General features: G+C 41.9%; 3 protein-coding genes across 8 annotated transcripts; 1 reads left to right on the top strand and 2 right to left on the bottom strand.

The window, feature by feature from the left end:
* Positions 1–814: 814 nt before the first annotated feature.
* On the bottom strand, positions 815–10,941 carry LOC133507043 (zinc finger protein Eos-like). Of its 6 annotated transcripts, none has more exons than XM_061831598.1 (8): positions 10,872–10,941; positions 7,945–8,003; positions 7,752–7,856; positions 7,439–7,675; positions 6,432–6,599; positions 6,192–6,341; positions 3,582–3,713; positions 815–2,258 (listed from the first exon to the last, which is right to left on the bottom strand). In XM_061831598.1, the coding sequence occupies exons 2-8, from the start codon at positions 7,982–7,984 to the stop codon at positions 1,399–1,401; spliced, it is 1,692 nt and encodes a 563-aa protein (XP_061687582.1). In that variant the 5' UTR covers positions 7,985–8,003; positions 10,872–10,941; the 3' UTR covers positions 815–1,398. The 6 variants fall into 6 exon arrangements, with proteins under 6 accessions (XP_061687582.1, XP_061687579.1, XP_061687584.1 ...); XM_061831595.1 differs by lacking the exon at positions 10,872–10,941 and adding an exon at positions 8,857–9,150; XM_061831600.1 differs by lacking the exon at positions 10,872–10,941 and adding an exon at positions 8,579–8,841.
* On the top strand, positions 10,032–18,890 carry rhebl1 (Ras homolog, mTORC1 binding like 1). The gene is made up of 8 exons (XM_061831603.1): positions 10,032–10,699; positions 12,871–12,942; positions 15,810–15,877; positions 15,967–16,049; positions 16,216–16,272; positions 16,374–16,421; positions 17,330–17,411; positions 17,526–18,890. The coding sequence occupies exons 1-8, from the start codon at positions 10,648–10,650 to the stop codon at positions 17,616–17,618; spliced, it is 555 nt and encodes a 184-aa protein (XP_061687587.1). The 5' UTR covers positions 10,032–10,647; the 3' UTR covers positions 17,619–18,890.
* Positions 18,891–20,675: 1,785 nt separating this feature from the next.
* LOC133507045 (tumor necrosis factor ligand superfamily member 6-like) lies at positions 20,676–22,836 on the bottom strand. The gene is made up of 4 exons (XM_061831601.1): positions 22,460–22,836; positions 21,633–21,687; positions 21,480–21,551; positions 20,676–21,400 (listed from the first exon to the last, which is right to left on the bottom strand). The coding sequence occupies exons 1-4, from the start codon at positions 22,685–22,687 to the stop codon at positions 20,970–20,972; spliced, it is 786 nt and encodes a 261-aa protein (XP_061687585.1). The 5' UTR covers positions 22,688–22,836; the 3' UTR covers positions 20,676–20,969.
* Between the last annotated feature and the right edge of the window lie 705 nt (positions 22,837–23,541).

Consider the following 23,541-nt stretch of genomic DNA (forward strand, 5'->3'; position numbering starts at 1 on the left):
ATCACTTTAATGAGAAAATGTCAAGATAGTGAACCTTTGTTTCAATTTGTGCTTGACCTTGTTTTATTTTCCTTGTGGTTATTTCCAGACATTGCATATTAACACCAAAGTTCACAATGTAACTGTAAAATGTCCATTTGTGATTGGAACCCAATGGCAGAACTTATTTCTGCTCATTCTTTGACCATGAATTGAATACATGCATCGTTCGGGCATTTGTGAAGACACTGTCCCAAAGGTTTTAGAAAATGAAAATATATGAACATGTATGTCCACACAAATTGCTAATCATCTTCAAGGTTTAAATCTAAGGGGTTTTTTTTGTTTTTTTTTTTTAACAATTGCTCCTTCTCATCATTTCTTGTCTGAATACTCTTGTGCTTAAGATTTTGAGCGTCAAATCAATTTTCCATTCCTTTTCCTCTCACATAGAATCACCTTCATATGATCACAAAATATGCTATTGAGGGATAACGTGAGGGGGACATCCACATCCTATCTCAAATTGAAGGCTTTGTAGTGGGTAAATTGTCCTATTTTACATTTACAATGATAAAACTACGATTTTGCGACTGCGCGTTATTGACAAGGTGAGATCTTAAATTCTTTGGTAACACACCTCGAATTTGTAGTATAGCTGTAGCTCAAGTCCTTAAATTTCAATTATAATGAGGAAAGGCACAATACAAACAGATAACAGCCAAGTTGTAACCAAATTCACGAGTTGCAGATTTGACGTGATTTACGTCAAGATCCTTCCACCTCAGCGGCAGTGATGTGTTTCCTCATATTTTGAGAAAAATGTGCAGCTTAATGTATTCTACAAGTTTAATATAATCAGGTTATTCTGACATGTATCAGTGCAACAAAAGCATTTATAGAACAGAAAACAGACACCTAAGACAAGTCATCCAAGTAAAGGCCTTCATTTTTCCACATTAGACTTGATATTTCACAAAATAAAGGGCGTCTCACATCCATACACTCAATTCCATCACTCCACCACTAGATACAAAACAAAAAGTGCATTTATGCTTCACAGACAACTTTTAAAACCCATCTTGTGGACTTTGACCTGGCTCTCGGATTTGGTCTGCACTTAAAAGAAGGACTTAAACTTGACCGTGGAAGTTAATATTTCTTCAAATGAGGTGGTCTTCACATTTTCCTTTTTTTTTAGATGAAGAATCTGTTAAAGTGCTGAAGAGTTTTCAGGTCGGATTGGTCAACCACAGGATGTGCATCAGGCGGGAATCCTGAATATGGGCGCAAGGCACATGTGTGGATGGGAAAAGTGCATGTTTAAAGACATTTTCAAAGTGCATTATGATAAATAATAGGTTTGCTTTGTGCTGTGCAGACCAAACCAAGCCAGGCTGAGCTCGTCAGGACTGTTCCTCAGTCCAGGATGTGCTCTCCACGGACGATGTGTGAAGAAAACTCGTAGCGGTCTTGGCTCCTGTGGCCACAGATGTTACACTCGAAAGGCTGGCGAAATCCATGGCAGCCCATGTGGATGGTAAACATGACGTGGTCCAGAAAGAGCATCTGGCAGTGGTCACATCGGAAGCAGCGCACCGTTCGCCCTTCGCCGTCGACCACTCGTAGAGTCTCCCTCGAGGTGGACGAGGGTGCCGTAGGGGAACTGGGCATTGGGGGGAGGCCGGGGGCAGGGGGCGCATGGTTAACTCCATCCTCTCTTTTCATCTCCCTGTCTTTGGCGTGGCCGGGGCTGTGCCTGTCCCAAATCTTGTAGTGCGGAATAGGAGCGGCGTTGTGGAGATGATGCCCGTTGTTCCTGTGCATGTTCGGGGCCGGAGCGGTGGTGTTGCAGGGTTCATCCGGCATGCTTTCCGTGTCCGTAGAGTCCTGGCAACCGTTGCTGGGGGAGGTTGCCTGACTTCGACCCATGGGCAGATCTTCATGGCCCTCCGCCGCCTCCCTTCTCCCCACACCCGCGCCCCCCAGGACTGCACAGGTCCCCGTGCAGTCCAGTCTTAGGCCGAGAGCGCCAGGTGCGTAAGCTGCGCCGTGCATCGATCGGAATTCAGATAAACATGACGGGTGAGTGGTGGGGTGATGAAGAGGTCGGGGTGTGTCTGCCATCCCCCCTCCTGGTCCTCCACTGCCTGCTGTGCCTGCGTACTCTCCTCCAGGAACGTGTAAACCTTCCGGGTCTCCTGGATGCGCCTCTCCATCTTTGTCCAAAGCAGCACTAAGCTCGTAAGGTGCATTTCCACGACGTATGTGCTTCTGTCCTGCAATCAGAAGAGAGAATCCTATTACAGTGGACCATGGGGCAATGGCATTGTTCCAAAATATGTACACGACAATGGAATCTCGATAAACCAGAGCACTATGTAACATATACTGTTGGGACTGAATTTTGTCCAAAAATGTCTTCCATTTGTCACTTAAAATGCTGTTGGTTTGTGTGCATAAGGTTTGCACTCCGCCAAAGTTGTGCTTGGTCACCGTCATCTCTGCTCTTTGCAGATGATGTGGTTCTGTTGGCTTCCTCAAGCAGTGATCTCCAACTCTTAATACAACGCTTCGAAGCTGTGTGTGAAGCGGCTGTGATGAGAATCAGCACCTCCAAATTTGAGACCATGGTCCTCAGTCATAAAAAAGGGTGGAGTGGGCTCTCCAGGTCAGGGATGAGATCCTTCCCAAGTGGAGGAATTCAAATATTTTGACGTCTTGTTCACGAGTAAGGGAAGACTGAAACTGGAGATCAACTGGCGGATGTGTACATCTGTAGTGATGCAGACTTTGTATCACCCCGTTGCAGTGAAGGAGGAACTTAGCCGAAATGTGACGCTTTCTATTTACCGGTCGGTCTACATTCCTACCCTCACCTGTGGTCACCATCTGTGGGTCATGACCGAAAGAACAAGATCCCGGATACAAGCAGCCGAAATGAGTTTCTTCCGCAGGGTGTTCGGGGTCTCCCTTAGAGACAGACTGAGAAGCTCGGTCATTCGGGAGGGCCTCAAGGTAGAGTCGCTGCTCCTCCGCATGGAGAGAAACCAAATGAGGAAGCTCGGGCATCTGTTTAGGATGACTCCTGGAGGTATGCCTGGTGAGGTGTTCCAGGCATATTTACACTGGGAGGAAACCCCGGGATACCCGAGGACACGCTGGAGAGACTATGCCTCGCAGCTTCCTTGGGAATGCCTCAGAACCCCTCAGAAAAGCTGGAGGAAGTGGCTGGGGAGAGGGAAATATGGACTAAAATAAAATAAAATAAAACTACTTACCATTTAATGACGCCTGATATACAGTGGAAACAAGAAGTAGTAATCTGAAGCGCCACACGACTTGGTCACGTCACTTATGAACTCATTATAGTTTGCCTTTTGAGGCATATTTCCAAATCGGACTGCTCTTGGGCCGTTCAACTTCGGAGGTTCCACTGTATGGTTTATTCGCAAACTAACGTCATGTAACTTTATTTGGAATACCCAATGTTCATCCTGAATTTTGGTTTCAAATCTGTGAGCCTTGTTTGCAAAGCTTGTTTTCGCATTATTAAGACAAACATTTTCTCAGACCTCACCAAACCAAGGCCAAACGCTCACCTTCAAATTTTTGTGGCATGGATCTTTTGCGTTTGGTGACGTTGCCGGCAAGCCGATCAACAAATGTCAGCTTGTCTGAGGAGGTATGAAGCGGGGAGTCTGGTATGTAATCCATCTCCCTAATCTCCTCTCCTACAAAACACAGATTATATAATATTTGCTCTGGTCACAAATCAGAAACTGTCCAGCTAGATTTTTCTATTAAACCAATGTTTGCATGTAAAGGGACTAAATGTACAGTATGTTATTATGGGCCTAGGATGGTGGTAGTTTATGGTTCCACATGCTGCCATTTAATTTTGATACATACAGTGAAGAAAATAAGTATTTGAACAACCTGCAATATTGTAAATTCTCCCACTTAGAAATCATGGAGGGGTCTGAAATTTTCATCGGAGGTGCATGTCCACTGTGAGAGAGATAATCTAAAACGAAAAATCCAGAAATCACAATGTATGAATTTTTTAACGATTTATTTGTGTGACACAGCAACAAATAAGTATTTGAACACCTGAGAAAAACAATGTTAATATTTGGTACAACAGCCTTTGTTTACAATTATAGAGGTCAAACGTTTCCTGTAGTTGTCCCACCAGGTTTGCACACACTGCAGGAGGGATTTTGGCCCACTCCTCCACAGAGATCTTCTGTAGATCAGACAAGTTTCTGGGCTCCTGCTGAGAAATGTGGAGTTTCCGCTCCCTCCAAAGATTTTCTATTGGGTTTAGGTCTGGAGACTGACTAGGCCACACCAGAACCTTGATATGCTTCTTACGGAGCCACTCCTTGGTTTTCCTGGCTGTGTGCTTCGGTCATTGTCATGTTAAAAGAGCCAGCCACGACCCATCTTCAATGCTCGGACTGAAGGAAAGAGGTTGTTCCCCAAAATCTCACAATACATGGCCACAGTCATCCTCTCCTTAATAAAGTGGAATCGTCCTGTACCATGTGCAGAAAAACACCCCCAAAGCATGATGCTACCACCCCCATGCTTTTTTTCTTTCTACATTATCTCTCTCACAGTGGACATGTACCTACGATGAAAATTTCAGACCCCTCCATGATTTCCAAGTGGGAGAACCTGCAATATAGTAGGGTGTTCAAATACTCGTTTTCTTCACTGTAGCTTTAACAGAAATACTGCATTTGTAATGATGAACTCCAAGTGACCAAGTATTGCAGTTTGATAAGTATATAGTGTGTCTATCTTATCTTAGTTCTTCAGTTAAGGGTTAGAATCTTAGTTGTGCGCTCCTGTATGGTCTTTCCATGTTCTCAATCAGAAATTCAGAAGTTGGCTTTATTATCAACATTGATGATACAGCCCTTGTCCTGGATCTCATCCGATTGTGCACGTAAAGATGTGTATGAACAAGTGTTGGGTACTATATATATATATATATATATATATATAATATATATATATACACACACACACACATATACACACACACACACACACACACACACACACACAGGTGCATTTTAGTATTAAACTGCGTTAAAAAAAAAGTATCATGGAATACCATTTTAGTCGTGCAGTCCAAAAAGGTGGCTTAAGTATTCTATGGATTCCTAACAAATAGAAGTTAATATTTCCTGATTGAATTTTGTATAATTTTGATGAGGGGGAGCAATCACAATATCGAATGGTTAGCATGTCTCCCTCACAGTTCAGATGTTCTGGATTCGAATCCTGCGGTCTGGCTTTGCACTGAGCTACAAGTGTTGGCACCCATGTCTACCTTGAAGTACCGTGAAGAAAATAAGTATTTGAACACCCTGCTATATTGCAAGTTCTCCCACTTCAAAATCATGGAGGGGTAAGTTTGCCAATAAGCATTTAGATGATACATAGGAGTCCTGGGAGAAAGTTTTGTGGTCAGATGAGACCAAAATGGAAATTTTTGGTTATAATTCCACTTACCGTGTTTGGAGGAATACGAATGATGAGTTCCATCCCAAGAACACCATCCCTACTGTGAAGCATGGGGGTGGTAGCATCATGCTTTGGGGGTGTTTTTCTGCACATGGGACAGGACGACTGCACTGTATTAAGGAGAGGATGACCGCGGCCATGTTTTGTGAGATTTTGGGGAAGAGACAGCCCAGAAACCTGTCTGATCTAGAGAAGATCTGTGGAGGAGTGGGCCAAAATCCCTTCTGCAGTGTGTGCAAACCTGGTGAACAACTACAGGAAATATTTGACCTCTGTAATTGCAAACAAAGGCTACTGTACCAAATATTAACATTGTTTTTCTCAGGTGTTCAAATACTTATTTGCAGCTGTATCACACAAATAAATCATTAAAAAAAATCATACATTGTGATTTCTGGATTTTTTTTTTTTTTAGATTATCTCTCTCACAGTGGACATGCACCTACGATGAAAATTTCAGACCCTTCCATGATTTCTAAGTGGGAGAACTTGGAATAAAGCAGGGTGTTCAAATACTTATTTTCTTCACTGTATCTCCTCATAGCTGACAAGCCTACTATGTATAAACTCCAGTCTATTTTGGGCTGCTGAAGGGGCATCAGTGCATTTGTAGAAAGAAGAAAATCCCGAGTATGTAATCGTGCATCGTGCGTTGGATGAAGCACGCTCACCTAGATGCTGAGCACTGTTTGGTTGCTTTGACTCCACGCTCTGTAAGTAGTTGTAGCAGCGTTCAAGGTGCTCCTCCAAAGTGCTCTGCTGTTTGTAACTGCGACCACAGTAACTGCACTTATATGGCTTCCCAACAGTTGGAGAGGATACTGGAGCCAAAGTGGAAGGATATCACTTTTGTCCCCATACAGAACAACACAGCGGTGCACAGGCACTTATTAGGCCTAAGTATGTCCTACCGGCGTGAGTGCGAAGATGGCCAGAGAGCGCGTCTCTTCTTCTACAGGCGTAGCTGCACAGAGGACATTTAAAGGGCTTCTCTCCAGAGTGCAGCTTGATGTGACGGAGGAGGTTTCCTTTTTGAGTAAAGGAGGCACCACACTGATTGCATTGGAATGGCCGCTCACCTGTAAAATGACAAAATCGTTCCCAACTACATTTGTAAGGGTGTTGATGCCTTTAAGCTATCGCACAGGTCAGGGCCGTCATAATAAGCGAGTGGATAAAAACATCTATCACCATGGGCAGGCTATAGGGAGGGGTGCCCACCCACCAAATACTGTGCTTCCACATTTGAGCCACAAGACACATTTTAAAATAATCTACTGTTTATATTATTATATCAGGAGTAGATATTTTTAAGTAATACAAGTGTCGAGTTCTCGCTCGGTACAACATTAATAATCTAAATAAACAATCCCCATCATGGCCTTACTGTAATGTATATATAGAATTATAAATGTTTACCGTGGTAACAGTTGGAACCTGGACCAGGGTTCCTTCCACTAATTCCTATGGTGAAATTTGTTAAATCCAAAATAAATTGGAGATCGCCAAGCGTTCCTGAATAGAATGTGCTCGATTTTTGAGGTTTCACTAGAACTGCTTCACCCAGCGGGTTAGTAAAGTATTTTCACCAATCTTAAAAAATAGTCAAAATGAAAGAAGAAGATATGACGTTGGCACAAGTTGACATCTCAGCTATTATTAAATGGTCCAAACTGTGTTTTGGACACACAAAAATCCATGCAGCATACTCACCGAGTGAAAGACTATAAAACCAGACCACTCCAGTGGAAAAAAAATAAAGTTCATTGCTATAGTTATCCACACTATATGCCATGAACCTTACATATTGATTCACCTTTTCCATTCAAAACCTGGTCATAAATCGCATATGTGCATTAAATACCCATGCATCCTCCCAAAAAGAGTTAGTTATTTCACATATGTAGCCTCTCTTTACCTGTGTGGCTCCGTTTGTGCACCATGAGAACATTGGGCCCAATGCAAATCATTCCACAGATGTCACACTTGAGCTTCCCATTGGGCAGTCTGATGTTGTCATGATTGGCAAGCTCCCTGTAACCAGGCGCCTCCGCTCCCTGATCCACACCTCCTTCCGCTACACGTTCCACATGCTCGTCGTCATTACTGGGACCGGGATCTTCATCGCTGTACAATTCCACTTTAATGGAATTGACTGCAAGGATGGGGAAAAATAAATCATATTTCTTACAAGGAAAAGGACGACCAAGTCTACGGTATTTGTCAATCACCACTGAGGGAGCGATGAGGTGAGGTTTCCTTGCTGTTTGGGGTGCTTACTGTTGGACCGCCGAGGCCCCCAGAAAACTCTCTTTCCATTGAAGAGTCTCCACTGACTGCAAATACGCAAAACATGATTAAACTTACATTGTTGCTTATGGGATGAAATGATGCAGTCTGGACTGTGGTACAGTAATTGAATACCTGACATGTTCGACTGCCCATTGCAGTCTTCAACGTCCATACTAGATTTAGGCCCGATACTGAAATGACAGTTATGTCCACATGAACACCCACTGTCATTCATCCATAACATGACTTCATAAAAAAACAAAACGCGTTCTAACCAAGTTTAAATGGCGATTCAATCTATACAGAATTGGAGAAACTTTAAATGAGTCAAACGAAAATTTTAAACCAAGACATTTGACTGTACAATCAGTACATTCGTATTTTAATACAATAAAAATGTGCTGAGAATGACTCCAATCGATATAAAAGTGGAATGCTTCGTCCGATCGCTGTAGCAGCTCCACGGTAGCCAACTTTAATATAAACGGCGACAGATCAGCTGATCGGCTCACTCCGAACTCGCATTGACACCAATGACAAAGTCATCGATCTCGAATGTGCCATCAAATAGTAGTCATTTCACACTGTCACCTCTCTAGAATTCGGAAGAGTCTACACAACTCACGGCGTTCTTAATGGAACTTCAAATATAAATTTGACCATGATGAGTCGGCCTTAGTGGCGAAGGCTAGGCTAACTTTACTGTCCGCAAACGTGAGGCCGAGGACGCTCAAATCAACACTCCCGCGTCGGCTTTTGTCATTACCGCTCACTGAACACCGCGGATTCAAAGTTACGTCGGTAACCGTGCAATGGGGATAGTTGACACGCGAAACAAGCGATTAGGCTGACAATTGCTATATTTAGCTCGCTCCAGGCTAACCACGGCAGTCAGTGTTTTCCAAATGGTTGCTATGGCACCCGGAGCCTCGCCGAATGCTATGACTAGACAACGACGCCGCGAGCTCTCCGCGAAGCACTGCCCGAGTCAAGTAAGGGCGAACGCCATTGAAATGAGCCCACTGCCCATGTGTGCGGTATTACCTATGCCTGGCTAGGGCGACGGGTGAGGTTATTCGGTTTTTGCATCTGCTTGTTTGGATTTTATGACGACGACATTCTCGGCCGGTAGCACTTCCTCGCGCGCCCAACCACTTCCGGTCACAATAATGAATCATTCAACTTAATATTCTCAAAAATGTCATCGCATGTATTACGTTCTCCTGATTATTGTATACATCAAGTGTCAGTGATTATCAAAGTGTGATATGAGCGTTATCACTAATGGTAAGAGTTTGCTGAATTAAAAATACAAATAGATGGGTTTCCAACTACGCCATCTTGTGTGTCATAGAGGTCAGAGTACAAAGGTGATAGGTGAAGCGTGAAGTTTTTTTTCTATCGTTAATTTATCCGATTGGTCTCAGGGTGGCGGTGACGTCATTGAAACCTATCCATACATAAAATGTAATAAAAGTTATTAGAATAACGCCTTTAGGTATACAGCCAGCCTGCATGAGTACAGTACAAGTGCAGAATATTTTTTTACTTTTCATGCACAGTAAAAATACAGTTCAGTTGTATCTAACTTTTAAGTACAGTCCATTACACTTACATTAAATCAGTAAGAAATGTTTGTTTCTAAACACTTCAATACATTTATACCTAACTGATCTGCAATACATTTCAATTGTAATGGTTAATTTTTTCTTTTCTAATATTTAAGCACTGATAATCTTGAAACTGTCCATAATGTTGCAGTGGGGTACTATAATAAAATGACATGTAATAAATAGGAATAAATAATAAATAAATATATCATTGGACAGGAAGCGGGATACAGAAACGTACACCTGTTGATCATTGAGATGGTATGGGGTAATTTAATTGAAACAGGAAAAGTCCAAGTCATGTATGTACAGTAGATATGTCTTTTTATGGGACAACCTAGATGGTGTTCACAGGATTTGAAACAGCCAGAGAACTGTTTGTGTCCCACCACATTTGCACAGGTTCCTGCAGATTCAAGCAACCGTTCCGGGGATCTCAAAACATTGAAAGTGTAAAACAGCATAAAAGAACAGAAGTCATACAGAGGTCAGAAATATGTACCTGCAAAAACACGTGCTGAATCTGCAATATAGCAAATAAAAATACACGTTCCTTTTTCACCAAAAGCGATTGAAAGACAAAGCATTCATTTCGGAATGGGTGACGGGCGGATAATACATTAAAAAAAAAATACAATTGGCATAGCCGGAACATGCTATGCAGGGGTTAAACACAGCGTGTTAGTACTTTTGTCATGTCGAACACTTTGTTGTCCTGCCTGGAAAGGTCGAGTTGAACGCGGTGCCAAACATCCGCCACAGTGGCTCGCAGGGCGCCGGGAGCGACCCCTGGTGCCACGTGAGTCGCTTTGCAGCACTAGTGACGTAGGGGCTGCCATTTACGACGGTGTGCTTACACAATGACACTTTCCGTTACTTTAGCCTGCGAGTTGTAACCGCGTTGGGAGGGGGGAGGAAACGGATATCTTATTTCAAAACCCATTCACGTTCGGAACATTGTTTCAAGATTTCGACTTATGAGCGACATCGTACACTGTACTGGATTGAGAACAAGCAATTCCCCCCCCGTGAAAAAAGTACAAAGCGTACTTCCTGTGGTGAAACTGCTTCGAGCTGGTAAAGCAGGCCCGGCGCGGAGCTCCCCCAAAAGTTTGTTGTTGTCACGTGACGCGAGACGAATGTGGCGATAAAAGTTAGTCCGGAGCGTCAAACTACCTTCACGCGCTACAACAGTTGAAAGGTCATCGACGCCGTGTCCGCCGCGATGCCTCAGCCGAAGTACCGAAAGATTGCTGTGATTGGTTACAGATCTGTAGGTGAGTAAAGCTCACCCTGCTAGCTTAGCGATAGCCCAGAGGCTAAAGTCTTGCTAGCCGGCTGGCTAGCAGGCGAACGTCCTGGCTTTGTTTTCCTCGGAGCTGGCTGACCTCAGCAACATGCGTTCGCTGTTGACATAGTATCATGACACATGTGTTTTTTCTCACTTACAAAACGTAGAAGTGGTCCTTCTGCTGTAGCCGGACATAATGTTCAAACCAGGGGTGTGGGGGGGAAAAAAAAACTTCCGTGTCATTCCTGTTAGGCTAAATAAAGCATAATACTATACTAACGTAGCATGTATGTACCAAAGTAAAGTATATGAAGATTTCTATGTCGATCCATAACGAGTCTTAAAACACAGTGTTCATATTTTATGACATCAGATTTATGTTCCAATCTTATGGTATGTTTGGAAAATGTCAAAGATTAAGTGATTTAAATTCACAAAACCATTGTCAGATGATGGAAAGATCAATCCAGTGTTTTCAGCATTATATTCCTGAGACTAATATTAATTTCTGAATCTTTAAAACCGGTGAAAATGTACCAATTTCTGGCCTACTTCGTAATGTAAAATATTTTTTTAAATCAGAGCTTGAAACGTTATCATAATTTAAATCAAAAGGCTGGTAAAACTAATTTCAAAGTTTGATAAAGATAGATGAATAGTCTGTTAAGTTTTTAATTATATGGCAAGGAATAAATTGAGCACATAAGAGGCATTTGTAGCTGATAAAATGTGTTAAATTAGTGTTCAAAGTGAGAGAAAATTAGAGCCGTTGATATGGGTCAGACTAACATTACAAAATGACTTGACCGGCGGTGTGTAAAAAAAATATATACATATATATCACAAAGATTAAGTGATTTAAATTCACAAAACCATTGTCAGATGATAGAAAGATCAATCCAGTGTTTTCAGCATTATATTCCTGAGACTAATATTCATTTCTGAATCTTTAAAACCGGTGAAAATGTACCAATTTCTGGCCTACTTCGTAATGTAAAATATTTTTTTAAATCAGAGCTTGAAACGTTATCATAATTTAAATCAAAAGGCTGGTAAAACTAATTTCAAAGTTTGATAAAGATAGATGAATAGTCTGTTAAGTTTTTAATTATATGGCAAGGAATAAATTGAGCACATAAGAGGCATTTGTAGCTGATAAAATGTGTTAAATTAGTGTTCAAAGTGAGAGAAAATTAGAGCCGTTGATATGGGTCAGACTAACATTACAAAATGACTTGACCAGCGGTGTGTAAAAAAAAAAATATATATATATATATATCACAAAGATTAAGTGATTTAAATTCACAAAACCATTGTCAGATGATGGAAAGATCAATCCAGTGTTTTCAGCATTATATTCCTGAGACTAATATTCATTTCTGAATATTTAAAACCGGTGAAAATGTACCAATTTCTGGCCTACTTCGTAATGTAAAATATTTTTTTAAATCAGAGCTTGAAACGTTATCATAATTTAAATCAAAAGGCTGGTAAAACTAATTTCAAAGTTTGATAAAGATAGATGAATAGTCTGTTAAGTTTTTAATTATATGGCAAGGAATAAATTGAGCACATAAGAGGCATTTGTAGCTGATAAAATGTGTTAAATTAGTGTTCAAAGTGAGAGAAAATTAGAGCCGTTGATATGGGTCAGACTAACATTACAAAATGACTTGACTAGCGGTGTGTAAAAAAAAATATATACATATATATCACATTTGGCAGAAGCATTGAAAAATATATGATAACGATGCGCTTATGGATTTGAAAAGTATTACTTAAGGTTTTGAGGGGGGTTTGTCAACTCTAAATCCGCGAAATGTTGAGTATTACGATGCATGTACTTGGGCTTTTGAGAAATTTTGAAGTCGTGGTAGGACATATATATATCTATAGTAGGCAATAGTATTTTCATTCCTGCTCATATTGTGCAATCAAAAGTGTAGCTCGTTGAGTGACCGCTTCTGACAACAATTCAGCAGCGGACACGCGCGCGCACACCCCTGGCTGCATCTCATGTGTAACTGATATTTTCGGAATAGTGTTTTCTTTGCTCTCATTTGATTGCAGTTGATAAACTGTTTTAAAATGTGTGTTATACACTGTTATTAAAGAATATTGTCAGTCACAGTATGTCCATTTTTTTCCCCTCTACAGGGAAGTCATCTCTCACAATACAGTTTGTGGAAGGACAGTTTGTGGACTCCTATGACCCCACAATTGAAAACAGTAAGCTTCACCATGCAGTGTAGAATTGAAATACCTTGACCTGAAAATTACCACATTTCCTTATTGAATAATGAGATGAATTTAATGATGTGGAGTGTTTCCCAACCTTAATTGAGCCAAGGCATGGTTTACAGTTGAAAAGCACACACCACAAAGCAAAAATGTCCCAAAAAGCCGATACAGTGGAACCTTGATTAGGGTAAGGGGGGGCAATGGCCGAGAGATAACAGGTATCAGATAAAATGTACGATTGTGACTAAACAATATGTTCAGAAGTAGTTTCCGTTTGTCACTTGAAGTCCCATTGACGTACCTATAAACATTCTAAAATAGATATTGTAATGAAAAATACATATAACATTATTCACTTCAATATCCATACGAAAAAGTAAATATGAGCGGAGAGCGCGTCGTCCATGCGTCAAGTTGCGGAAGTCTTACTCGACATCCAAGTGGTAGCCATATTGCCTGCAACGTCATCAGCATCACTTGCTATGGGAGATGAACAACAGAAGTTTTTAGATTTTTGCAAAGCTCTTTTCGAAGAAGAGAAGATCTCAGTCGAGTGAAGTGACCGGGGCAATATTACCCTATCGTTTCGAGCCATATTTAGATGAGATGCGGATTACTTCTAACTAACAACAGACTCTCTGAGAGTATGGCAGTATGTAGCGTACTCAACCGCGAGCGACGACAACACCACAGACCAGCCGCGATGAGGCGCTGAACAGTGCCGACGCCGTCGGCGCTGAACAACGCTCCCACCGTCGGCGACGTAAAAGCCGACGGATAAAATACCGCCGATGATGTCGGTGTGGTTCATTGCCACCGCCGTCGCCCCCCCCCTCCCCATTTTTTTTTTTTTTAATCGCTCCAGACACACCTACCTGTCATTTGGAACCCACAAAGCTCTCGTCGTCCTTTGCAACGGTGCAATCCATTTTTCATGACAAACCGGGTCTTTTGGAAAGTTTGAAGAGTGAATACATCCTCCCAAGTGTTCGAACAATATCCAGCAATACAATGACCCGGCATTTTGGCTAACACGAAGGAACAAAGAGCTACCTTCCCGCAGGTAAAACTGGTATAAACGCACGAACCTGCCTGAGTGGGCGTCTGCTCATAACATCACTTCCTGCTTCTTCTCCAAAACCAATCCCTCGAGAGGATTTTCATGGCGGGCGTTACAAAAATCCATACGCGTCAAAATCATGTTGTGTGGTGAGAAAAAATGAACGGATCCCTTCCGGCTGCCTTTTTTTTAATTATTAAAAACATACTAAAAATCATGCTTTTCGCGTTAGTGAGACTTTAAAGTACCATTGACAAAAGTCTATTAGTTCCAGAATTGGGGGCTGTTGTTTACTGGTGAATGCAGGCAGATAATTAGAGTAACATAGTTCCGTGTCACAGATGTACAAAAAAAAAAAAAAATAGATTCAAATCAAAAAGACATCCCTCCTGTGCCTATGTGGCAGTAATGTGGGACATTGATGCGTTGGCCATGTCAATAATGATATTTCTATGGTCTATTGACAGACTCTCCTTGGAGAGGGGAAACAAGGGCATGGTGGAAAATTTAGCTCAGGAATAAAAGTCTTTGTCTGTAACATGCTATTTTTGTGTAAAGTAGCAATATTTTTTTTTCAAGCCGTTCACTTTTGGTAGTGGATTTTAAACTAGAAAGCACACTAATTCCTTGCAGCCCATTAAAAACGACTTAGGAAGAGGACAGTATTGAAACGTCACCATGTGGAAGTGCACCAGCGTGATAAGTTTGGATAATATGTGAAACGTTCAAACATCTTCAATATATACACACGTGTTTGTGTGTGCGTATGTAACCAAACGTTTTGTAAACAAAAACTTAACAAGCTTAACAGCTTAAAAATGTTATATGCAACATTTCATCAGAACGCAGAATTAGTCCTGGAATTGTTCCTGATGTCAATTTTTTTTGGTTACAGTCACTGCATAAAATGATAAACGGACTGCACTTATATAGCTCTTTATCCAAGCCCGCTTCACAAAGATAGATGGACTTGGAAGCACATAGAAACAGACAGCTGTTGTTGTGCAGAAGAGCCGGGTAATTTTTAATAAGACACATTTGACGTGAAATGCAATACAACAGAAATGATATAAATTCATTGTTCTTTTTATGCAGATCAGTAACAAATCCCCTACGGGCCAGGGCTTGGTTACCACTGTTGAATTCTATGTAATAGGTCACGAAATTAACCTACGAAACAATATTTTTTTACTGGATAGTAATATGGGCGCATATGGCCTCAAAAAAGTGCTTCACTTTTACAGCTAATCGGCTATATCGGATGAACATATTGGTCCGTTCAGAGGTTCCACTGTAATGTATTCTGAAATAGTGATGATAACCTGACACAAAAGTGACTTGACCATTTTATTTTACTCTCCTTCAATTATTTCATATTATTAATGTAAGAGTTGGCATGGACCACAATTTAACTCACTTCACTTCAGCACTTTGAGAGATTTTTTTTCATTTTTATTTAACTTTTATCTATTTCAGGCAGTGGAGAACAAATGCACAGGCAATCTGACAGTAGAGTATAACTGAGTAAAATAAAAGCAAAAACCTATGGTGGACAGTTCTTCAAAAAGACACTGTTTATTTCCATGCCACATGTAACAGCCACTTCGTAGAACAACTTATATTTTGTGTGTGGGGAAATAAATAGGTGGTTGTTTAATTATTTTGCTGCCAGAGTGTGACATACCCATTGCCTATTGATTAATTGAGGTAACTTATTGATTAGTGTGGAGGCCTCTACCGGAGGATTTTTTTTTTTAATTATTATGCTTTAAAATCTTGTTAATTTCCTTCCCAGCATTCAATAAAATGGTCAGCGTCAATTGTCAAGACTTCAATCTTCAACTGGTTGACACTGCTGGACAAGTGAGTTGTGTGAAAATCAATGACAACTGACAAATACAGTACTGTGTCCTGTGCCTCAGGATAATAATATGATATCCCATAATTTGCAGGACGAATACTCCATTTTTCCACAGTCCCACTCAATGGACATTCACGGCTATGTCCTTGTTTATTCTGTGACATCCATGAAGAGGTATGAATCGAACATATCCATTAATAAAAACAAGCTTTTTTTTTTTCTTTTACCGGAGTTCCTTTGTCATTCTCAAGTTTTAAAAACACAACAATGTATTGAAATCAGTCTTTATATCGGAGACAATTATGATATCATTAATGAGTTGTGTATATTCTCTGCTCAGTTTCGAGGTTGTTCAGGTTCTACATGACAAACTGCTGGATATGGTTGGAAAGATTCAGTAAGTATAATCTTTTATAAGTTAAATATTTCCACAGTTCCCCCTCTCCTCAATAAACAAACACGTTTTATATGTTTAACTGTAAACTAATTTCTATTTAGGGTTCCAACCGTTCTTGTTGGTAACAAAAAAGATCTCCACATGGAAAGGTAAGGACATTTCCACTCTTCTTCAAATTTTTCAGCTGCCTTAATATTTCCTTTTAAGAATCTGGACGTATTTCAGAATCAGTTTCATTTGGTGACCAAAATATATCCCGCCAGGTCATTACAAGGCTTACAACAGTCAGTCAAAAAAGCATCTGAGCTTTCACACCTGGGGAGATGGGGGGGGAAATAATACATTTCGGGGTTTGTAAACGTTACTCAGCTGGCCAGCAGCCACCACCAAGCCATTCTGACAATGAAGTCTAAGGAACTGTCTGCAGACCTCCGAGACTGGATTGTGTCAGCACGAACAGGGCCAGTTGGGGAAAAAAAAAAAAAAACCTAAATCCCTGAGACGCAGAAGTAACACTGCAGCAACATGTTAGCGCGGCGCTAACAGGGCCGGTTAAAAAAAAACATACTGCAAAAATCACTGAGACACGGCAGTAACACAGCAACAACACGCTGGCACAGCACTAACGTTAGCACAGCACTAACAGGGCCGGTTAAAAAAACAACAACATACCGGTAAAAGTCACTTCCTCCGCACATATATTACACCGATCTCACTCTTACCTTTTCCGCTCAAGTGCCCCCTTGCGGCCGTGGCAAAAAAATGCACAAATTAGCCGCCACACCGCATATGCCCCAGGCTTGAAAGCGTGTGGAAAAAAAGTTGTGGCTTATTGGCCGGAAATTACGGTATTTAGAAATATCTGAATTCCCTTGACAGGGTCTTCAATTGTCAATTATCTCTTAATTCTAGCACATTGGTAATTAAAACAGTAATGAATCCTCTTGACTGTGTCTCTTTGCTACCTGCCTACCTATATCTACCACTCCCCCTTTTAAATTCAGTCTTGGCTGAAGTCTGGTCAACTGTGTACCAATTTAACTGCTCTGTTTCTCAGGGTCATCAAACCAGAGGAGGGAAAGAAGCTTGCTGATTCCTGGGGTGCTGCTTTCATGGAGTCCTCAGCCAAGGAGAATGAGGTCATGACAGGACAGCCTTTTTTTTTCGTTTGTTTGGTTTTTTTTTGCACATCTCAGTGAATGTTGTCTCCGTAAATTCTGACTTTTTACTTGTGTCTCCTCCCGGTGCTGCAGACAGCCGTGGAGGTTTTCAAGCGAATCATATTGGAGATGGAGAAAGCTGACGGGAATGTCCCGCCGGAGGAGAAAAAGTGTGCCATGATGTAAGTGCGTATTGAGGACTTGGTGAAAGTAACTTTCTGAAGACAGGAGGCTCGGCTCCACCAGCGCACCGACGGCGACCTCGCCAACAAGACCTGGCAGGGCCGGCATCTTCAATTCATGCCAAACTATTCCAGAAGACGCAGCTCAGGCAAACAAATACCTTCATTGGACATTTCTGTTGATGGGTGGGTATCATTTTAGCCCTAAGAAAACACAGATCCTCATTAACTGTATCCAGGATTCCCTTATTTAACGGCAATTATGTGTGAACGCAACATCGGGTTGCGTAATTTTGGAGTGGTCGTGTATAGTGGCGGTGGCGGCGGTGGCTTGACAGTTGTTGATTCCCAGTTCACATTGCTCTAAATGTGGTGGTTGATTTTGTCCCAGTGGTGGACTGCCTCGGGTGCTGTACTCCGAGCCTTCACAAAACACTCTTTCCACATTTCTTTCCATTGTTATGTTTTCAGGTTTCTTTCAAGCCATTTATACATACAGCCGCTCACCTGTGAGTTTTTCTGCTGAGCAGATTAGACCGCTGCGCTCATTTTTACAGTTTTGACTTTTCTATCATCAGTAGCAAAGGTGTTATGAAGCCCTCAGATCTGTTTAGAAAAATGTCTTCGATTTTGGGCACCTCTAGTTTTTACTCAATTATACATAGAATAGGTTTTGCTGTTCATTTTTTTGTTTTGTTTTGTTTGTTGAATGATGCAGGCTTTTGTGCTCCCTATGAGTTTAGAGTAGTGCATTACAGTAATTTATCCTGTCATTTTAGCATTGTAAAATACAATGAAATGAAAAGCATCAGTTGCTTGTTCTTGTCTATGGAGCGATGATATCATACACCCAATTTATTGTAAACTGAATTTCATGAGATGCAATGTTTGCGTTTAGTTTTTGTTGGCACTTGTTGCCTTCAAATATACTACCTGTCTGTGGAGTATAATGACATTACATTTTTCTTCCTCACATAGTTGTTTTTTTTTTTTTTAATGAAGTGCTTTGCTGAATAAGTAGTTTTACGACGGACGGAGGCTGGTTATGCTGTGTCTTGTGCCTTATACATCTTCGAAACTCCACATCTGGTTCCCTTCGTGACCAAAGGTGCTCTTATAGGGTTTCTACTTCCATCTGTTAACTTGATCTCATGGGTGTTGATGGTGGTGGCGGTGACGACGGTGTGCACAACATGGACGCCGATATGCCGATGACGGTCAGCGTTCATTCAGAAATCTTGCTGTAAACAGTTTGTATATAAAATCTGTTACTCAATGGATGTGCTTGTGTCTTTTTGTTTCACATTTTTATTTGGAAAATTGAGAAGTGCGTGGTCTTGCAATACACTTGAAGGGAAATGAAACGTCGAGTGGAAACTCCAATGTCCCATCAACTGCTAGGCTACTGAGGTCTGTTCTTTTTCTGTACCACTTATTCTCACTGGGGTTGTGGAGGTGCTGGAGCCTATCCCAGTTATCTGCGGGCTAGACCCTGAAGTGGTCACCAGCCAGATCAAGGTCCTTCCATGTTCTGGGCTGATGTCTAACCTTCCTCATGATCATTGATAACCCAAAAGGTGAAATGTCGCGAGGATCCCCAGAGTGAGAGAGAGATTGGCTGTTTATTCTCTTTGCAATGTTTGTTGGAACAACAATAGTCTTCTCTCGTAGCCTCTTGCAAATGATCTTTTAGCCCATTCCAGCCTTGTGCAGGTAGTAGTACTGATGTGTCCGTGATGTCCATAAAAAGTTCTGTGATCTTGCTCATGATGGAAAGGCTGGTGTCTGATTGGTTCTTTGTATGGGCAAGAGACATCCAGGTAACAAGTTGAGATAAGTGACTTTCAGCCAGCTAACTACAAATATTCTTAATAGCAATACTTTCTTAAAGTGAGATGACTTGTCTGTGAAAGCTAGATACCTTTTTTGTTGCTAGGGAACCAAATTCTCATTTCATTGAATGAAATGCAAATACATTTCCTACATGTGATTGATTCTCTGGATTTTCTTGCAGATATTCTTTCACTGTGGGCACGGTGGAGCAACTCGTTAGTGTGGATGAGAAATTAGGTTCAAATCCTGCCCCCCCCTGGGGTGGAGTTTGCTCGTTCGCTCTGGTTTCCTCCCACATCCACATGCATTAATTCATCCATCCATTTTCTTTTGCCGCTTATCCTCACAAGGGTCGCGGGGAGTGCTGGAGCCCATCTCAGCTGTCAACGGTCAGGAGGCGGGGGTACACCCTGAACTGGTTGCCAGCCAATCACAGGGCACGTAGAGACAAACAGCCGCACTCACAATCACGCCTAGGGGCAATTTAGAGTGTCCAATTAATGTTGCATGTTTTTTTGGGGGGGATGGGTGAGGAAACCCACATAGGCACGGGGAGAACATGCAAACTCCACACAGGCAGGGCCGGAATTTAACCCAAGTCCTCAGAACTGTGAGGCCAATGCTTTATCAGCTGATCCACCATGCCGCCCATGCATTAATTGTAGACTCTAAATTGCCCCAAGGTGTGATTGTGAGTCTGACTTTTGCCCGTTTCTATGTGCCCTGCGATTGCCTGGCAACCAGTTCAGGGTGTACCCTGCCTCCTGCCTGATGACAGCTGGGATACACTCCAGCACTCTGTTAGCCCTTGTGAGGAGAAGCAGCTCAGAAAATCGACGGATGTTCTTTCACTGTTACCGTAAACCTACCATTAAAATTAGTTATTTGCTGTACTATAGTATGTGCCCTCCAAATGGCGACCTTCTGCTGCTTGGCTCAAGCACACCTGTGGTCCTAATGGAAGATGAATATATAAACATAAACTTGAGATGAAGGTTTAGATTTTTCCGTGACCGCACGTAACTTGAAAGGTTGGTATCTCAAAATTCTTTCCCCGTTGAATTGAAACGGAAATACCATTAATCAGTTGTAGCTTCCAGCCACTCGTATCGCAAGGCACCACTGCATAGAGTATATCAAAGTTGTAAACATACGAAACCTGAAATTATTTTGAAAAAATCTTATTGTAAAATGTGAAATGAAGGTGTCAGTGTCATGAGTCAAGAAGTGAGGAGTTTTACTTTGTTTTATTGTACAATGGCAAAAAAAAAAAAATCAAAAACCCAACAAAATAAAAACAAATTTGAATGACACCTGGTGAGAAGGTTTCCCCACCACTGCTTTAAAAAAATACATTATATAAATATATACATTACTATACATCAAAAGCTCGTGTTTAACAGTGCATATGTTACACACATCACATTCGTTGGGCATCAATTGAGGGATATTTGAGTTCACTGTGACAGTCTGTGATCCACCAATTGTAGTCTCCCGAGAACTTGAACTTCAAGTGTCCCAATCAGATCTTGTAGAGACCAAAGAAGTTGCCATGGCTCGAGTGGCTTAGATATTGGGGGTGCGACACATTGACCAGGACCCTGTCGTCCTGGCACAGCCACAGAGCCGACGCCAGGTAACTGTCGGCGGTCCAGGCGTGTTGCTCATTTGGCTCATTCTGCTGGGGGCAGAACCCGGCCTTGAAGGCCTCCATCAGGGCCACGTCGGGGTACCCAGACGACCTCCTCAAAAACACTGTGTGGAAAAAGGAGGACGTGGGCGAGCACTGCTTGAAGATGAACTCCACCCGTGAGTAGATATGGTACAGTCCGCTTTGGTTGACACGCAAGGCGCCGTCCTCCGCTTGGTAGGCCACGCCGCCGCCGGTGAATGCGGCACCCACGTTCGCCTCCCAGTGAAGCGTTTTGCTGAAGACCCCTTTTTCAATTCGCCCTGTGACAGAAATAGCCTCAAATAAGTCTCATGTTGAATGCAGATTGACTTTGGTCTGAAATTGGAATAAAAGCATTACCTATAACATGTGCTGCCGCCTTTTCTTGGCTCTCTTTCTTGTCCTCTTTGTTTCCTCCAGCTTCATTCGAACCTTGAAAGCAACACATTCTAAAATGAGTTCACAAATGCGAGAAGAGTACAGCGAATGTTTTGATGTTGTGTCACAATTTACAGATTTGCATTTTGGCTCTGCCCAACTCCTGTGCAAGCTTTAACTCTTGTGACATCTGAAAGAAACAAAAGAGTGATGAATATTCCAAGTATACATTTACATTTAACGATCTTAGAAACATTATCCAGCTGGTTAACGTTTACAAATGTGGAAACTTTTTTTTTTTTGGGGGGGGGGGTAAAACCTCATGTACAGTTTTGACTGTTGAAAGCCCCTCGTGGGAAATATTCCAGTCACCAGAGGACTTTTCTTGCTCATGCTTATTCTATTAGGACCACTGACTAACGACTAAAAAAAAAGTGCCAACACAGCTAATACATTCCTTTCATTTTTAAAAATGAGATGCATACATCCATTTTCAGTATTTAGATTCGAAAAATATTCTTAATTAGCACCTATTTGTAAAATAAAATGCTTGATGGTTATATGAAATGTACAAACATTTTAGAAATATTTCTGATTTTGGGGGGCGGATTAGCAGCTGACTCCCGCCATGCTAACCGCTGCCGAGTCTTCAGGCTAACTTTATGGAAAGTTAACGCTTTTTAGCTCAAGTAATGGGGTATTAGTCTACACAGTCTTTGTTTTATTTCCGCTAATATTCGCACGCAAATAGTCGGTGAGATAGTGTAGGAATAATAGTTGTTCATATTGGCTAGTTTGTCTGGTCTTTTGCCACGGCATCCAGTTTCTCTACTGATATTAGCACATACGAGGAAATGTTCGTAGTTGATCCTCGCTGGTAAGTGTTGTACGGGGGGGAAAAAACACCAAACGAAGCCCATTATCCACCCGATCTTGAGATCCAAATAAATTCTCATCCTTACCTTCCTCAGGTCCCTCAGCCCCTTCTGTGTGTTGTACATCAGGCAGACGCAGAAGCCCATTGTAACGAGCAGCAAGACCGCGATGGAAAAGAGGTGCAAGATCCCCGTGCAGCCGCCTCTCACCCTTGGTCCTCCAGGGTAAGGTTGCTGTTCCTCTTGCTGTTCCTGCTGTTGATTTTCATCGATGGATACCAACTGTTGAAAACGATTACTCTGGTTACAGGCCATGGTGTTGCTCCGAATGCGAGATTATGCGGACTGTATTGCAGTAAGGGTTGCTGCACAATATATCCAACTCGGGGCCAAAGACAACTTTAGCGCTTTGATTCTTTAATCAACTGACGTTAAAGGGATGAAAGCGCCAAGACACGAAACTCTCCAAGTTACCCCTGTGACGTCATTTGACTAATCAACAGACGTTAAAGAGATGGAAGCGCAAAGACTCAAAACCATCAGTTACACCTGTGACGTCATTTGACATACAGGTAATTTATAATTGGTGTCTTTCATACAGCTAAGGAGTTTAGAAGTACTGTACTTTCTCAATAGCGAGGATTAGTCTGTGAAAGACAGATTTTTTTTGGGGGGGCAGGGAATCAAATACTCATTTCACTCAATTGCATGCAAATGCATTTTTTTTAATATGTGATTCTCTCGATTATCTTTTAGATATTCTTTCACTGTCGGGACAGTGGGACAACTGGTTGGAGCATCGGCCTCACAGTTCTGAGGACCTGGGTTCAATCCCAGGCCTGTTCTCCCCGTGCCTGCGTAGGTTTTCTCCGGGCACTCCGGTTTCCCGACCACCTCCCAAAAACACGCATTAATCGAGGGAAGGATTTAGGTGTTATTGTGAGTGCGACTGTTGTCTGTGTCTATGTGCCCTGGATTGTTCTGGGTGTACCCCACTCGTGCTTGACGACAGCTGGGATAGGCTCCCGCACTTCAGTGACCGTTGTGAGGATAAGCGACTCTGAAAATCGATGGATATTCTTTCACTGTAAATTTTTTTATTTACTACACTATATGTGCCCTCCAATTAGCTACCTTCTGCTGAGAGGCTCAAGCACACCTGTGGTCCC

Source organism: Syngnathoides biaculeatus, chromosome 10, assembly GCF_019802595.1.
Source record: "Syngnathoides biaculeatus isolate LvHL_M chromosome 10, ASM1980259v1, whole genome shotgun sequence".
In the NCBI taxonomy this organism is placed as follows: domain Eukaryota; kingdom Metazoa; phylum Chordata; class Actinopteri; order Syngnathiformes; family Syngnathidae; genus Syngnathoides; species Syngnathoides biaculeatus.

Bases quoted from the DNA above. Each gene is read 5' to 3' on its own strand.
- rhebl1 (XM_061831603.1), top strand. From the start codon at position 10,648: ATGCCTCAGCCGAAGTACCGAAAGATTGCTGTGATTGGTTACAGATCT. The intron at 12,943-15,809 runs GTAAGCTTCACC...TTTCCTTCCCAG, and splicing joins TGACCCCACAATTGAAAACA to CATTCAATAAAATGGTCAGC. The intron at 15,878-15,966 runs GTGAGTTGTGTG...CATAATTTGCAG, and splicing joins TGGTTGACACTGCTGGACAA to GACGAATACTCCATTTTTCC.
- LOC133507043 (XM_061831595.1), bottom strand. From the start codon at position 8,990: ATGATTCATTATTGTGACCGGAAGTGGTTGGGCGCGCGAGGAAGTGCT. The intron at 7,676-7,751 runs GTGATTGACAAA...CCATCCTTGCAG, and splicing joins ACCTCATCGCTCCCTCAGTG to TCAATTCCATTAAAGTGGAA. The intron at 6,342-6,431 runs GTAGGACATACT...CTTTGGCTCCAG, and splicing joins CCATCTTCGCACTCACGCCG to TATCCTCTCCAACTGTTGGG.
- LOC133507045 (XM_061831601.1), bottom strand. From the start codon at position 22,687: ATGGCCTGTAACCAGAGTAATCGTTTTCAACAGTTGGTATCCATCGAT. The intron at 21,552-21,632 runs GTAAATTGTGAC...GTTGCTTTCAAG, and splicing joins CAGAGCCAAAATGCAAATCT to GTTCGAATGAAGCTGGAGGA. The intron at 21,401-21,479 runs GTAATGCTTTTA...TTTCTGTCACAG, and splicing joins GGCGGCAGCACATGTTATAG to GGCGAATTGAAAAAGGGGTC.